Genomic DNA, 11,181 nt, shown 5'->3' with positions numbered 1-11,181 from the left:
CTTTTAGCTTCCTCCAGCTACAGCATTGCAACTTTATTCCAGTCAAGGCTTCAGGAGAAATAACCAACAACTGACCCTCAACCCCAAAGTTGCACAATACAGATCTGTCACCTCCATAGCCCACCATGGTCCTGCCCCCATCCCCAGGGAGCTCCTTCCAACAGGAGTCAGACTTGGTTCCTCAGACATTGCACCCAACAGGACACTGCTCTCAGCCCCCTGGCACAGCCTCAGCTCCTCAGGGTAGGAAAGCAAGTGCTCCTTGTTTGAAAGGCTGATGACATTCTGCAGATGCAACCCAGGGCAGGAAACCCCCTCCAGACACTGCTTCAGGAATGGAGATGAAAAGCCAAGCATGTGAAGGACAGGACATCTCTAGCCTTAAAAAGCCCAGCCTGGGCAGGGCAGTGCTGCAGTGGAGCCCTCAGCCCCTGGCACTGACCAGTCCTGTGCAATATTCAGCTAAAGAGGTGTTACAGGGCTGTGTGAGGAGGTTGGACAGTCCCACAGGATTCCTGTTTATTTCCTTACTCCACTCTGCAGCCAACTCACCAGCAGCAAGGGAAGGGTTGGAAAGCAGGCAGGGCACATCTCTGCCCTTGCCCCAGGCAGAGCCACACCTGACTGTGCCCTCACAGGATGTACCAGGCTGCAGCTCCCGCTGCCACGGCCATGCAGGCTGCCAGCACCAGCTGCACCAGGGGCTGCCTGGCCAGGCCCACAGCAGCGTGGAAGGGGCAGCTGGGGCCTGCTGTGCCTGCAGGACACAGAAAGCACCGTTAGCACTGGCACTCTGTGCCACACACCCGTGGCAGCCCCCTTGGCACCACCTACCCAGTTTGTCTGCGTAGTACGGGCACTTGCGGATGTCTCCCTTGCCATCGTGGACTGGCACGCCTCCATCCTGGGCTTCTTCTCCCAGCGACCTGCCAACCTTGTCCAGCTCATCAAACACCTGCAAAGGTCACAGTGAGCACGTGAGCAGGCACAGCCAGGCAGAACCGACCCCTGCAATCACCTGGGGAACAGACAAGCACCGCTCCTGCCTCCCTGTGCCCAGCTGCCTTTCTGGGTGACACCTGGCACACACTGAGCTCCAGGAAGGCACAGCCCATCCCCAGAGCGTTCAGTCAGAGCCAGGAGCAAGGCAGCCCCACCCTGCTGTGGGTGGGAGCGTGGGCCAACAGGCTCTGCCCTCCCTGCTGCAGAGCCCTGGAGGATCCCACTCCTGCAGTGGTCAGGCAGCCCCCTCTCACTGCCACGGGATTCCATAAGGATCCAACCACACCTCACCACGTTTCTGGCCAGTTTCAATCACACTGACCTGCTACAAGCACAAGATTAACACTTCCATCCAGTAGCTAAATCTGTGTTCATCCCCTGGGACAAGCAGCAGCTCAGTCAGGTTTGATGAGAGGCAAATGCTATGGGAGGAACAGGCAAGTCAGACCTGAGACAGGAGATGAATTGTCACCAGGGCGGTGCAGCACACTCAAACTGTTTGAGGCTGTCTTGGCACAAGAGCTCTGCTCCCCTCACTGCTTCACAGCCTGTGAGAATCTTCAAGTCCTATTAATTTTGCCTTAATCAAAGCATTTGGCTGTGGTGTTGGAGCATGGGAGGAATTCCTGCCTGAAGCTAGAGAAAACGAGTTCAACTAGAACCCCAACCCCTCAAGGAGGGGCTGTGGTGGTCTCAGCCCCAGACCACTGACTGGGTGAGTGGTGTGACTGAATTAACCTGGGCCAGACCTAAAAGCTGCAGCACCTACACATCCAGATCAAGGGATTTGTTTAGTACCTGCATGTTAAATCTGAAGGCTTTGTTGGCCTCTTCCACGATCCTTTCCTTGGTGTTCTTGTCCAAGTCCAGAGCATTCATTCTTGCTCTGTAAAGCTGCTTGAACTGCTGTGCATTGGAAATGTTGTCAAACACGTAGAACTGGATCCCTTCCTCAGTACTGGGCAACTTCAGGGCCCTCTGGGCGACCTTCTTCAGCACCTGGCCACCTGAGAGGTCCCCCATGTAGCGTGTGTAAGCGTGAGCCACCAGCAGCTCTGGCTCGTGCTGTCCCACATGATGGATTCTGTCCACATATTGCTGAGTTGCCTCTGAACACTGGATCTTTTCTTTCCAGTCTTCCCCATAAAAATATTTGAGGTCTTTGGCCAAAGCTTCTCTCCGGTGGAGCTCCACGGGGAAATACAGAGGAGCAAAGAGGGGGTTGTCCTTGTTGTGATCCATCTCCTCCTCCAGAGCAGAGTAGGTGAAGTAAAGGGCCACGGTGGCCAGCTATGGACAGAGCACAGCTCATGTGAGAGGCTGCTCACTAGATGGGCACAGCTCATCTCATGACTACTCCTGCCTGCATGGAATTGGGGCAAACAAGAGCAAACCTCAGGCCTGGCACAGAACCAGCCTGGAGAGGCTGTACCAGGCAGGCACTGCTTGAAGAGCCAAGGCTCTGCTCTGCCCACCACCATAGCACCCCAGGGCTGTGGGGCTCTGCCTTAGAGTCTGGGTGCATCACAGAGATGGGGAGCAGAGCAACACCCACCTTGAAGAGCTCCTTCTTGATGCGGCCCTTGAGGAAGTCCTTGACAAACTGGGTGTTCTCAGCGCGGTCGTGCGACTCCTTCGTGCCCTCCTTCAGCAGCTCCGAGAGGTCCATGGGGCTGCAGGCAAACACAGGGCTCCTTTCAGCCCTCAGCCCCACAGAGCTTGTCCCTGCTGTGTCTGGAGGGATCCCCACCATCCACCATCCCAGTGTGGAGAATGCACAAGGTGGGACCCTCAGGCCACCCCGCAGGAGGAAGCAGCAGGGTGGCACAGCCCCTGTGCCAACCACAGCTGCCACCCCAGCAGGGCAGAGCTCTGGCCCAGGACCTGCTGATCCCTGCACCAGGACTTCTGCTTCTCATCCATGTGAGCCCAACACTGCACAAGAAAGCCTTGAGCATACAGGGAGCAACTATCATGGCAGGCTAAAGGGCATGGGGGCCTTGGTGGTGCCTTCTCTGGGAGAACAAAAAAGGCTCAGGCAGGTCCCCCAGCTTTCCCAACTTGGATAGCAGCTGTTAGTGAAGAGATGAGAGCTGAATGGCAAAACAGGGCAAGAACACCCTTAAAAAGTTTATTTCTCCTGCATGACACTGTTTTTTCAAGTTTCCACAAGGTGTCTTGTTTTAAAAAAGACCCAAAACATTAAAATCTATTATTTAGGCTACAGACACTGCACCTACCTGAACACAGAACCACAAAATGAACTGGGTTGGAAAAGACCTTTGAGATCAAGTCCAACCTATGACCTGACACCTCCTCATCATCTAAACCCTGGCACTGAGTGCCACGTCCAGGCTGTTCTTAAACACACCCAGGGACAGTGACCCCACCACCTCCCTGGGCAGACAATTCCAGTGTCCAATCACTCTTTCAGTGAGGAATTTTTTCCTGATGTCCACCCTAAACTTGCCCTGGTGCAGCTTTAAGCTGTGTCCTCTCATTCTGTCAGTGGTTGCCTGGAGCAGAGCCCAAGCCCTCTGGCTACAGCCACCCTCCAGGCACAGCACCAGGACACTGGTACAGTATCAACACTCAGATCAGGCCAAAGTGCACCTCACAGGTTTTATCACTACTTTGCTAGAGCTAGCACACTTGTGTTAGCTCTGAGAGAGGCTCTGAACACTCCAGACCCACTGAGTGTGCCAGCAGAGCCAGCAAACAGTAACTTCTTGTGAAGCTGAGCCTGTCAAGTCAAAGAAGTCACCCAGCCTGTCTAGATCTTCTAGAAAGCACCCTAGTCACCCCTCCTGTTTTCCAAGTCCAAAGCCTTGGCTTTTAGAACATGTGTGGGAATTTGTTTTTTAAATTAACCTCCTAGAAAATGTCCTTGCCTAGGCCTGGGCATTCTGCAAAGGCAAGAGCTCACCAGAGCAGAGTTCACCTCTGGAGTCAGTTTTCAAAACAAGCCTGCCCAGCAAGCCATGGAAAACTGGCTCCCCTTGGCCAGGAAGACACAAACACAGCTGCCAAATAGTCAGGAGTGTTTGTGAAATGTGACTTTCATAGTCAAGTGTTTGTTGTCAGCCCTGCCAGATCACTTTCCCATCCCTTCCACCCTTACAGTGCAGTTTGACCACAGAGATTTCACAGCACATGTATTTGATTGATCCCTTACTGGGGTCCCTCACTTCTTCAGATGAGAAGGATCACTCCTGGAAGATCCCTTGCCTTGCCCAAGGCTGTGCCATTGTGTAGGACAGAACTCACCTGACAGCATCATCTTCTGTTTCCTCATAGTGCAAAGTGTCCTCCTCTGCCCCCTCTGGGCTCTCCTGGGCTGATGGCATCGTGGTCACTGCTGGGATCAGTCTGAAAGGCAAAACCAGAGAGGGGCTCTCAGGGGAAGCTGCCTTAGCAAAGGGATGGCTGTGAAATGCTCAACAGTCCTGCCAGGCAGGGCAGTAAGGAGCAGCCTCTGCCTGTTTCCACCTCCCACCAGGCACTCCCAAGGATGTGTATTATATTTGCCTGTTCAGTTCAGGTGAACCTCAGCACTGAGATCAGTTCACAAAACATTAAACACAACAGCCTGCACTCCATTTCCCCCTTCAGGATGGCTCCTGGCTGAAGATGAGAGCTCTGTGTTGGCAATCTGCACTGGACTTGTGAGCAGCTGCCTTCCCCTGGTGCTACCAAATATTTCCCCCAATGTCACACTGAGCAGGGTAACTGGAAAGGGAAAGGGAAGCAAGCCCCTCTCCTTCACTCAAGAGGAAGAACAAGCATTTCCACACCAGTACAAAGCTTCCTGAAGTAAGCAGTGGTGAATTAGGCCAGCTGAGCTCTGAGCTCAGGCAGCTCCCAGGGGAAACAAGAACATTCCCTGTGACAGAATAGGGGAGCTTCCAAAGCAGGGGCAGATTTCACTGCTCTGCCTTTCCTGGGCACTCTCCAAGCAGAGTGAGCTGCAGGCAGCTCCTGCTCCCACTCACACCCTCCTCTCCTGCCTGGCAGAATTTCCTTCAAATCCCACAAGTAACTGGGTTCCTTATCTGCAAAAGGAAATAAAATCTCCTTGGATGTAACAGGATGCACGAGCCTGACCCAGGAGGAGGAACACGACACACCTGGATTACATTGGCTGAGCACAGAAATCCAGGCCCCTCATTTATAAAATGGAGCTGTAATCAGCTTTGTGCAGAGCAACAGCACCAGCAGCTCCCAGGCAGCCTTGGGAGAGGAGAACACTCACCAAGGGAAGCACCATCCTTGTGCTCCCCACTTCAGCTCAGCTGCACCCATGGATTCACTGCTCAGCCCATGGCAGGGACTGGGAGAGCCAGCAAGCAGCTGCTCAGCACAGGGCCAGCACTGGGACAGCAGCTCACATGAGCACACCAGCTAGAAATTAATTGCTCTCCAGTTCCTCACCCCAGATTTCTAAGCCCTGTTTCACAGCCCTATGTGTTTGACAACATTTCCAACCCACAGCAGTTCAAGCAACTTTACAGAGCAAGAATGAATGCTCTGGATATGGACAAGAACACCAAGGAAAGGATTGTGGAAGAGGCCAACAAAGCCTTCAGCCCTGTTTCACAGTGCCCTTCACACTCCAAGCAGGGGCCAGGGCTGAGCCCCATCCTCAGGGGCAGCCCAAAGCCCCCCCAGCTCAAGCACAGCACCAGTGAAGGTTTCTGTGATCACAGAATCCTTTCCTGGGACAGAGCTTCCCCCAGGGGAAGGCTGACCAAGTTTTGGGATTGTTTTGGGATGCCAGGAGCCCAGGGCTGGGACAGAAGTCATTCAGGGTCACAGTGTCACCACCCCTCCCCTGACACAGCACTGTGCAGCCTCCCCAGCCCAGGATAAAGTCAGGCCAGAGACCAGCTCAGGTGCTGTCTGTGTGATCACTCACCAGGCAGCTCAACCCAGGACCCTCCCTCATCCTCACACAGCTTCAGAGTGGGGAATGCCCACTGTGGGGAGGGGAAGCACAGCACAAAGGCAAATGAGCCAGCTGAGCTCAGCCAGGAGCCTGGGCACAGGAGGAACAGTGCATGTGACACCTGCCAATGTCACCAGCTCTGTGACACCCTGCCTGCTCATGGCAGCCCACGACCTTCCCAGGAGATGCAGATTCCAAAATGAAACTAGACAAACTAGTTCCAATTTATCTCATATTCCCAGAAAGCCAGAGCCCTGGAGGGGAGGTGTGCTGTCTCCACATGCCTGAAACAGCCACTGCTGAGAGCAGAGCTCCAGAGAACCTGAGCCACGCTCATCCCTTGGGAGAGGCCTGAGGGCTGACAGCAAATCCAGCCCAGAGGAACACAGCAGCAAATCCAGCCCACAGGAACACAGCAGGCCAGGCCTCAGTCAGTGTTTAACAGCAGCCATGGCTCAAGATTCCCCAAAGATGGTCCTGAGTTCATCACACTCACCAGAGCCTCCAGTGCCACAGCCTGAGCACAGGGCACTCAGTGGGGCCTCAGCAGCCTCCAGCCAGCCCTGTCAGTGGTGCTGCAGAAGCACAGCTAATGGGATGGGGAATGGCTGTCCCAGGAGCACAGTCTGCTGCTGGGAGCAGGGGTTACCATGCAGAGTCACTGAAAGTGCAATCTCAGACTTGTTTTTCCCCTGGCCTGCTGTGCAGGGCTCAGCCTGACAAGTTAATCTCCATGGCAGTGGCAGCACCAGTCCCTGTAGCCCCAGGTGAGGGCAGAACTCATGCAGGAAAACGTGGAAGCTGAGATTTCTCCTGATCCAGTCTCTGGCACAGGCACATCCCAACAGGACAAGTCTGCACAAAGCCCACCCTGCCCTGTGCTGGGGCACTGAGAGCTGGGAGGAAAGGCACTCACTGGCCTCACACCACCACACTGGGGTTTTACTCCAAATCTGGCAAGGACAAGCCCCAGTTTGTGTCACAGCCCTGGTTCCTCTGAAAGGGGCACGTCCCACAGCCAAGGAGGAGGCTCAGGCAGTGCCACCTCCTCTGCAGAGGCTGCAATGCCATTGCATTTGCTGCAGGGAGCTCTGCTCATCCAGGAGCTGGCTGATCTTCAGGGCACCTCCCAGAGCCCAGAGAGCCTGCCTGGAGCAATCCAACAGCTACCCCTGGGATAGCAGGGCTGGACAGGGGGGAGGAGGCTTGGTACAGGACACCCCAGCATTCCAAACATTACTTTCCTAAGGACAGTTTTCAAACCCCCTGAGAAAACACCTCCACCTCATCTAGATGAGTACAGCTTGTCCCCACACACATCTCCTCACCAAGCTGCACAGCTGCTCTTCTCAGGCTAGGAAAACACTTAATCCAAATAATCCCAAGCCTCTTCAGGAACAAGACACTGCTGCTGCTGCAGGGAAGGAGCACTGGAAGCTCCAGATTTGCTTGGGCACTCTGGGAGAAGTTTGGTAACTCCCAGGCAGCACAGAGCTCATATCTGCTGTTTAATTTGCATGCAACTTCAAGGCATTTCCCCACACACAGATCTCAGTGTGGTTGGACCTACCATCACTGCAGCAGAAACAAACCTCAGAACCCTGGGCCTAGAGGCTTGAAGAATCATCCCAGAGGTTACCTGGCAATCCCAGCAGGAGAGATTGTCATCTCCATCTCCTTCTGGTGAGGGATTTGGCACTGGCTGCTGCTGGAAATGGAACCTCGTAGACTGAATTATCTGATGCCAGGTAAGTTGAAGATTTCACCTGGACACAGCCTAAATTTAGGCAGCAATTCAAGTCACACTGCTAGTGTGCCCATACAAACAACACTTCTGTCTTCTAGAGCTGCAGCCCAGCACCTCAACACACCAACCAAAGGAAGCTCCTGGTGACCTCAAAGACCTTGTCCAGTGCTGCCCTGTGGCAGTGGCACTTGTGCCAGCCCATCATTATTTTCTCACCCTGGTTATAGAACAGACAAGGGATAAGTCAGGGCTGGATGTGGGCTGAGAAAGAAAACATTGTATCAGACACACACAGTGATAGCAAACAGCCTTTGTTCAGCACAGAGCCAGCCAGTGCCTGCCCTGGCGGTCATGTCGGTCACATCGGCTGCCAGCTGTGCCCGGACAGCCAGGCAGGGCCAGTGACGGGCACATGGGGCTGCTGTGGGCACTGCAGAGTTCTGTGGGTGCTGAGCCTTCAACAGGACAAAGGCCAGAAATGGCAAAGGAGGAATAGCAAGAGTCCTTCGTTCTCCAAGCGCTTCTCTGAGCTCTGCGGGGCCAAGGAAAGCCAAGCGGCCCCATGGCCACGGGCAGCACGCAGGATCCCCCAGGTCCCGCTCAGGAGCGGCCGTGCAGAGTCACGGCGGGGCTCGGAGGGCCCGGGGCTGGGCTGGCACACGCCGCGGCCGCTGGGCAGCCGCCCGCTGGCTCCTGGGGACACACGGCAGGAGCAGGGAGGGCTGCGGACGGCCCCGCCCGGGCACACGGTTCGCGGCCGGGAGCTGTGGGCCCGAGCAGCCCGGCCCAGCCCGCGTCAGGACGGTCACGTCGGCCGCGCCAGCCCCGGGCCCCGGCGCGCAGCGGCGCGGAAGCACGGCTCTGAGGCGGTCTGGGGGGGGGACTTCCCGGCCCATCCGCCACCGGGAGCGGGCAGAGCCCCGCCGGGGGAGCCCCAGGGGAGGGGGCCGGCCCGGGGCCGTGTGAGCCCCAGGGGAGGGGGCTGGCCCGCGGGCCCGGCCGCGTTACCATGGGGACGCGCCGCGCACTCACCGCTGCTGCCGCCGCCCTCGGCCCCCGGCAGGGACAAACAAAGGCCCCGCGCGGCCGGCCCGGCTTTATGGCCCCGGGGACTCCGCGCGGCCAATCAGGAGCCGCGCACGGCACGCGCCGGCGATTGGCGAAGGCGGCCGAGGCATCGCGCGAGGAGCTCCCCCTTGAAGGTGGGCGGGGCGCGGAGCTGCGCACGCGCAGAAGCCGCCGATGGATGGGAGAGGGAGGGGAGTCACGTGGTGCCTCTGCTCCCGCCCCATGCTCACCTGGCCGGCCCCGCCCCTGAAGGGCGGCTGGAGAGCAAATGCGCGCATGCGCAAGTGGTGCCGCGCCCCGGCAACCGGAAAGGGCGGCCGAGAAGGAAACATGGCGGCAGCGCTGCGGTACCGGCGGCTTAATTGGCGGCTGCAGCAGCGGCACCCAGCGCAGCTGCCGTCCCACAGCCCCTGCAGGGCCGCGGGCACATACCGATAGCCAGCGCACGGGGCCCAGGGCACCAGGCCTTGGGCTTCTTTGGGCTGCGGCTCCAAACTGTGGGCTGCGTGAGGGAGCTCAGCGCCTGTGAAGGCAGATCAGGACTTTTTGTTGAGCGAGTGTTGCAGGCTCTAAGATGGTCCGTGTGCTTCAGTGTATTAACTGTCACATGTGGGCACAGAGTCATTTACCTTCCTCTGAAATACACGAAGCACATTCCAGCCTCTTCAAAGCACGTCCTTTCTCTTCCAAGAGCTTTCCCTCCGAGCACAACCAGCTAATCCTGCCGTGTCCCCGCTCCTCTCCAGACCCCCAGCTCCTCGCACTGGCTCTCCCCCATTTGCACCTCTCTCCTTTAGGAGTCATTCTCTTTAAACCAAGAGCCTTGCCGCTCCGTGAGCAGGGCAGTCAGCGGAGCGAACGGGGACACCGGGACCGCGGGGATCAGAGCCTGGTGGACGCGCCGGTGCCGCAGGAGCGCGGAGCTCACGGCGAATCCCCTCCCGCAGTCGGTACAGGCGTACGGCTGCTCCCCGCTGTGCACCCGCCGGTGCCGCAGCAGCGCCGAGCGCCACAGGAAGCCCTTCCCGCACTCGGAGCACTCGTAGGGTCTCTCCCCCGAGTGCGTCCTCTAGTGCCGGGTCAGACGGGAGCGCTGTCGGAAACGCTCCCCACATTCGGTGCACGGGATGGGTTTTTCTCCAGTGTGGATCCTCCGGTGCTGGACGAGGTTGGAACTCACACGGAAGCTCTTCCCGCAGTCCCCACATATCATCGGCCTCCCCACAGAGGAATTCTCTGCTGGATGACATCCGGCAGCTTCCTGAAACTTTTCCCACGCACCATCACTCAGCTTTGCCTTTTCTCCAGCGATCTCTGAACCCTTCCTGACCTCTGTGGGATGACTGGGTCCTGTGCAGGACTCTGGGAATTGTTCTCCTTGGAAAGACCTGAGAGTGAAACCTCCAGCTTTGCTGGCCCAGGGATGCCTTGGTGGGGATCCTTCTCCTTTTTGCTCACAATCCCACCTTCAGCTGCAATAAAATGAGAATCTAGATAGAAGTCACAGACAGGAAACTTTAAACAGGGGAAATCAAAAGGAATCAAATTCTAAAGATTCACCAGACTGACTGTTACAGAAAGATTTAATACTTCCCTTCAAACTACACAGTGGATTTCTCAGTATGTTCACAGGAACAAACCCTGGGAACAGCCCTGTGTGCTCTGACAGAACCTGAATCCACTGAAATTATTGGTATATTAGAGGTAAAAGTTTAGTGCTTGAATGGGAAAAATGCCTGCTCTTCTAGGATGTCTGAAAAAGACATCCTAGAAGAAATTCAGCTTATTAAAAGCTGAATTGAGAGTCATGGAATGTTAATGATTGTCAGGGGAAAACAGAGAATAAAGAGAATGTTATTGTGCCCTTGCAGCTCAAACCCCACAACTTGACTGTGTGCAAGGGCAGGGATGGATCCTCCATTTCAGAGAAATTCCAATAGAGCCGAGGGAGATACAGAGCATGACATGAATAATAAAAGGCAGAGAACAGCTTCTGCATTGGAGATAAAGGGTGCAGCTGACAGGGCTATTGCAGAGGACTACGAAACAACAACTGGCCCATGGAGTGGGTGGGGATCCCTCTTGCACCATCTGCTCTGAGTTAAGAACAACTGACATGAAGTGAGCTATTAGAAGGCAGCTTCAAAGCAAACTAAAGAAGGCAGCAACTCACAAAGCAGCTGAATACGCTGTGGAACTACTGGCTGCAAGCTACCACAGATGCTAAAACATGCACAACTTCAGATAGCAAGAAAATACAGAGAGCTGTGAGATACTGAGCCATTGCTTCAGTAGTTTCTGAAGTCACAGAGTGCCAGGGCCTGGGAAAGCATCCAGGAACACACCAGGCACTGCCTGTGCCTTCTCTGGGACCCAGCACTGCTGCTGCTAGGGACCACTGGGACAGCGGTCCATCCTG

The 11,181-nt window shown here is 55.9% G+C and overlaps 1 protein-coding gene across 2 annotated transcripts; it reads right to left on the bottom strand.

The window, feature by feature from the left end:
- Positions 1–18: 18 nt before the first annotated feature.
- HMOX2 (heme oxygenase 2) lies at positions 19–9,432 on the bottom strand. Of its 2 annotated transcripts, none has more exons than XM_064726356.1 (6): positions 9,392–9,432; positions 4,270–4,371; positions 2,558–2,675; positions 1,801–2,292; positions 835–955; positions 19–757 (listed from the first exon to the last, which is right to left on the bottom strand). In XM_064726356.1, the coding sequence occupies exons 1-6, from the start codon at positions 9,415–9,417 to the stop codon at positions 633–635; spliced, it is 984 nt and encodes a 327-aa protein (XP_064582426.1). In that variant the 5' UTR covers positions 9,418–9,432; the 3' UTR covers positions 19–632. The 2 variants fall into 2 exon arrangements, with proteins under 2 accessions (XP_064582426.1, XP_064582427.1); XM_064726357.1 differs by lacking the exon at positions 9,392–9,432 and adding an exon at positions 8,727–8,907.
- Positions 9,433–11,181: the final 1,749 nt, after the last annotated feature.

Source organism: Zonotrichia leucophrys, chromosome 14, assembly GCF_028769735.1.
Source record: "Zonotrichia leucophrys gambelii isolate GWCS_2022_RI chromosome 14, RI_Zleu_2.0, whole genome shotgun sequence".
Taxonomy (NCBI): domain Eukaryota; kingdom Metazoa; phylum Chordata; class Aves; order Passeriformes; family Passerellidae; genus Zonotrichia; species Zonotrichia leucophrys.
The sequence above is the reverse complement of the archived record's forward strand: the minus strand, read 5'-3'. Positions and strand labels throughout refer to the sequence as shown.

What these genes read in the sequence shown, in the direction of transcription:
- HMOX2 (XM_064726356.1), bottom strand. Translation starts at nt 9,417, where the DNA reads ATGTGCTTCGTGTATTTCAGAGGAAG. An exon ending in ACAGAAGATGATGCTGTCAG is followed by an intron (nt 2,676 to 4,269) that starts GTGAGTTCTGTC and finishes GTTTGCCTGCAG; the next exon opens with CCCCATGGACCTCTCGGAGC. An exon ending in TCAAGAAGGAGCTCTTCAAG is followed by an intron (nt 2,293 to 2,557) that starts GTGGGTGTTGCT and finishes CTCTGTCCATAG; the next exon opens with CTGGCCACCGTGGCCCTTTA.